At 42.5% G+C, this 5,000-nt stretch overlaps 1 protein-coding gene across 4 annotated transcripts in view; it reads right to left on the minus strand.

The window, feature by feature from the left end:
- LOC135094994 (uncharacterized) overlaps positions 1 to 5,000 on the minus strand; it is a 12,615-nt gene that overhangs the window by 2,657 nt on the left and 4,958 nt on the right. For all 4 annotated transcript variants that reach the window (XM_063995561.1, XM_063995560.1, XM_063995559.1 and 1 more), the window contains exons 2-4: positions 4,248 to 4,797; positions 1,514 to 1,655; positions 1 to 3 (exon numbers count right to left, since the gene is read on the minus strand). The exon at positions 1 to 3 is cut by the window's left edge and continues 122 nt beyond it. In XM_063995561.1, coding sequence (XP_063851631.1) covers positions 1 to 3; positions 1,514 to 1,655; positions 4,248 to 4,319 — 217 coding nt within the window. In that variant the 5' untranslated portion in view covers positions 4,320 to 4,797. The remainder of the gene's footprint in view (positions 4 to 1,513; positions 1,656 to 4,247; positions 4,798 to 5,000) is intronic.

Consider the following 5,000-nt stretch of genomic DNA (forward strand, 5'->3'; position numbering starts at 1 on the left):
GCCCTGTGTGCATAGAAAGGCTGTTAGGATACGTACATGTGTGTGTGTGTGTGTGGTGGGGGGGGAAGGGGGTAACTATCTATCTAACACTTCAAAAAAATTATCCTAACACATCAATAACTCATTAAGGAGGAAGGGAATTCAGCGAGGAAACGATATTGGTCAGGCTCGTAGGCTAGCGCGGGGCGGAGCGAGGCGGGGCGGGGCGGAGCGGAGCGAGCGGGCGGTGAAAAAGTCTACGGTCACAGCAAGCCGCGTTTCATTAACTCTACGGGTTCAACCTCGCCACATTTCACTGTTTGCTTTGAATGTCTTGTTATTATTTCTCTTTATCATTCTTCATTGTATTTATTATTGTTATTGCTATTATTATTATTATTATTATTATTATTATTATTATTATTATTATTATTATTATTATTATTATTATTATTTTTATTATTATTATTATTGATTATGAATATCGGAAAAGTAGTAGATTTTTGCTATTATCATTACCTTTCTCTTATTATCTTTCTTTTTTATTATCTATCATTTATCCGTCCTATATCTCATTCCTGCTGTTTTATCATTATTATTTCTTATCAACACTTACTATCATATCATTATCATCCTCATCTTTTTAACTTTTTTTTTTCATTATTATTATCATCCTCCTTTTTTTCTATTATCATCTTATTACCTATCATTCATTCTTGCTGTCTATCATTCGTGTCGTTTATCATTATTAGTTATTATCATCATTTTTACCGTTTATCATATCTGTCTTCCTCTTGTTTACACGTGAGGGAGAGGAAGAGGAAGTGAGATGAGTGGGAGAGTCTTAACAAATACATCAACTCTTCTTCCTCTTCCTCACTCTCAGTCTCCCCTTCCTCCCTTCCTCCTTTTTTCCACCTGCTCTCCCTCCCTCTCTCTTGTTCTTGCTCTCCCTCCCTCTCTTTCTGCTTCTCCCTCACTTCCTTATTGTGCATTAATCAATCAAAATTATTTCCTTCCGCTCTCCTTCAATTCCTCTTCATTTTCTTTCCTCTTTTCTTAATCAACTCTCATTCTCTTCTTCCTTCTCTTCTTCCCACCCTCGCTCCTTCCTTCTCTCCGTGTAAGGCTCTCTCACTCTCTCTCTCTTTCTCTCTCTCCTTCCCTCCCTCACTCAAACTATTTTTACCTCCTTTCCCTCCAGCTTGCCCTACTTACCCGTACCTCCCTTCCTCCCTCCTCCCCTTAGTACACTTGCTCAGTCCCTCCCCCTCCTTCCTTTCATTCATTCCCTCAATTAATTAATACTATATTATTGATATTTTCAAGTACTTTTTTTTTACGTAAGCTGTTCATATTTTCACGGATTTAATCTCTCCCTTAACCCTTCTAACCCAACCCTTGCCTCACCTAATATGGCTCTATCAGATGTTCACTGTTATTTTCAAGCCTTTTTTTTTTTCATTTTTAATATTTTCACGGGTTTAATCCTTCTCTAACACTTCTAACCCAACTCAACCCAACCTTGCCTTACCTGAGATGGTCCCATTCGGTCCATACACAATGATAGGGTTCTCCAGGTCGTAATAGGTGTTGTAAGCTGTCTGAAGGGTCTGTCCCAGGTCCTCTGCTGTGACCACCAACACACACAGCGCCGCGCCGCCGACACTCGCCAGCTGGGAGAAAAAGGAAGGTGTGAGAAAGGGTGTTGAGTGTAGTAAGGAAGGTGTTGGAATGGTGGTGGTGGTGGTGGTGGTGTTTTTGATGTAGTGATTAGTAGTAGTTGTAGAAGTAGTAGTAGTAATAGTAGTAGCTGTAGTAGTAGTAAAAGAAGGAGGAGGAGGAGGAGGAGAGGACTAAATTTATTAGTAGTGGTAATAAAGTAGCAGTAGTAGTAGCAGTAATAGTAGTAGTAGTAGTATAAGTATGTAGTAGTGATAGTAGTAGTAGTGGTAATTATAATAGTAGTAGTAGTAGTAGTTGTAGTAGTAGTAGTGTGTGTGTGTGTGTGTGTGTGTGTGTGTGTGTGTGTGTGTGTGTGTGTGTGTGTGTGTGTGTGTGTGTGTGTGTGCGCGCGTGCCCTAAATCAACGCCTCTCTCTCTCTCTCTCTCTCTCTCTCTCTCTCTCTCTCTCTCTCTCTCTCTCTCTCTCTCTCTCTCTCATATGTTTCACGGCGCCACCTCAACCAATGACGAGCAGCCTTAGCACCTCGCCAACCAATCATTATTCATCTTTAATATCAAGGCGCTTTGTGATTGGTTCAGACCACGGCACCTCAGCCTCCAGGGAGCATCAACACCCGACTGGAAGAGGAGGAGGAGGAGAAGGAGGAGGAGGAGGAGGAGGAGGAGGAGGAGGAGGAGGAGGAGGAGGAGAAAGGGTTGGTTATCACAGAGGCAGGGAAGAAGGAAAAAGTGGAAGAGAAGGAAGAAGAGATGGATGTGGTTGCGAAGAAAGAGGAGGAGGAGGAGGAGGAGGAGAAGCAGGATGAGGGAGGAGATAGTGATGGTGGTAGTGGTGGTGGTGGTGGTGGTGGTGGTGGTGTCAGATAAGAAGAAAATGGAAGAGAAAAGTAAAAGGAGGAGATATATAAGTGTGGTTATGTAGGAGGAGGAGGAGGAGGAGGAGGAGGAGGAGGAGAGTATGTGATCAATTTAGTTATACAGGACGTACGAATGATTGTCAGTGGTATGCAGGTCCGCCCCACAAGGAGGAGGAGGAGGAGGAGGAGGAGGAGGAGGAGGAGGAGGAAAAGAAAAAAACAAGAAGAAGAAGAAGAAAAGAAGAACAAGAAGAAGAAAAGGAAGAAGAGGAGGAGAAGGAGGAAAATAACAAGAAAAAGAAGAAAAAGAAGTTGAAGAAGAAAAGAAGAAGAAGAAGTAGAAGAAGAAGAAGAAGAAGAAGAGGAGGAGGAGGAGGAGGAGGAGGAGGAGGAGGAGGAGGAAGAGGAGGAGATATGCTGGGGGTAATAAAGGTTTCGTTGCCAAAGCGAAGGTACACACACACACACACACACACACACACACACACACACACACACACACACACACACACACACACACACACACACACGGAATCAATTGCACCAAGACAATGCATACATACATACATACATACATACATACATACATACATACATCGTGAAGTACAAACACACACACACACACACACACACACACACACACACACACACACAGAGTATCGTATATGCACACCTGCATGGTGCACTATGGCTGTCACATCCCGGACACAGCTATCGTACCTCGAGCAGAAGTGACGTACACGAGATGACGGGAGGAGGAGGAGGAGGAGGAGGAGGAGGAGGAGGAGGAAGTGTAGGGGACTGAGAGTGGGGTGGGGGGGTAGGCACGTGTGGCCTGGATTAAACCACCTCCTCCTCCTCCTCTTCTTTCTCTTCCTCCTCCTCCTCCTCCTCCTCTTCCTCCTCCTCCTCCTCCTCCTCATCCTCCTCCTCTTCCTCCTGCCTTCAAATACATGCCAGTTTTTATTAATTAACAGGAACCAAGAGGAGGAGGAGGAGGAGGAGGAGGAGGAGGAGGAGGAGGAGGAGGAGGAGGAGGAGGGGGAGGAGAAGGAGGAGGAGGAGGAGGGGGAGGAGGCGATGCGGCATGCGATTTATTTCAAAGCTTTGGTGTTTAGTTACTTGAAAATTGAGAAGTTTCTTTTTCATCTCTCTCTTTTCTTTCTTCTTCTTCTTCTTCGTCTTCTTTCGGAAATCTATCCATTTTTCTCTAACAGTCTATCCTTCATCACTGTTGTCAGCACTCGCACAGCACTCAGCACCCAACACAAGACTCAGCACAAGATTCTAGCATATACTGACAAACTAGCATTTTCACTTCCTCCCTTCCTTCCTTCCTTCTCTCCTTGCTTGCTTCCTTCCTGCAATTTACCGTCCTTATTTCTCATCCCTTCAGCATTCACTCAGCACTCGAGACTCGCAACTCAACATAAGATTCTAGCATTTTTCCTTCCTCCCTTCCTTCCTTCCTTTTCTCCTTGCTTGCTTCCTTCCTACAGTTTACCGTTCTTATTTCTCATCCCTTCATTCACTCAGCACTCCAGACACACAACTCAGCACAAGATTCTTACAAACACAATTCCTTCCTTCCTTCTTTCACCTTACCTTTCACTCAGCACTCATTCAGCACCCAGGAAACACAGATCAGCACATAGTTCCTTCCTTCCTTACTTCCTTCCTTCCACCACTCAGCACTCAGCACTCAGCACTCAGCACCATACTTACCAGCCCCAGGAAGCCGATAAATGCTGACCCCGCCCGAAGACTACAGCAATAACAGCTCTCAAAAGCCGCCATCTTTGTTGTTTGTGTGTTATTTGTTCGTCGTGGTTTTCAAATGTAAGATATCTAGATTGTTTTTTTTTTTTTATATATATTCACTTGTTTGTTTATTTCATCTTTGTTTTTTTTCTTCACTTTTTTTTCGTTTGTTTGAATATTTTTTTATTTCCTGTTTTGCTTCTTGTTTTTTTTTCTTTTTTTCTTTTCTTTCCTTTTATTTCTTTTGTTTTCCTATGAACGCTGATTCAGAGTTGCATTTCTATCCTCTTATTTCTTCACTCAGTCTGTTCGCACTTTATCAACAAATATTTAGTTTATTTTATTTTCCCTTATCAATAATTATCTAGTTTCTTTCTATTTCCTCTCTCTCTCTCTCTCTCTCTCTCTCTCTCTCTCTGTCTGTTCTTTATCTGTATTGCGTATCTGGCTTCACTCCACGACTGCACCACGCCGCCATCTTGCCACTCCTTGCCTCACAAAAATCACTCGTGTACTGAAAAAGAGAGAGAAAAATAAAGATGAAATGAGAGGTAGAGGAAAAAAAGAAAAGAAATAATATAACAAATGGTGAGAAATGATAGAAATATGAGTTACGGGTGAAAATAGATCAAGAGTCACACTTAAATAGGATGAAATAAACGAAGGAAGAGAAAATTAAGAAATAGAAGGAGAAAAGGAGACAAAGAATAAGAAAAT

The sequence above is a fragment of the Scylla paramamosain genome, chromosome 47, assembly GCF_035594125.1.
Source record: "Scylla paramamosain isolate STU-SP2022 chromosome 47, ASM3559412v1, whole genome shotgun sequence".
Classification (NCBI taxonomy): Eukaryota; Metazoa; Arthropoda; class Malacostraca; order Decapoda; family Portunidae; genus Scylla; species Scylla paramamosain.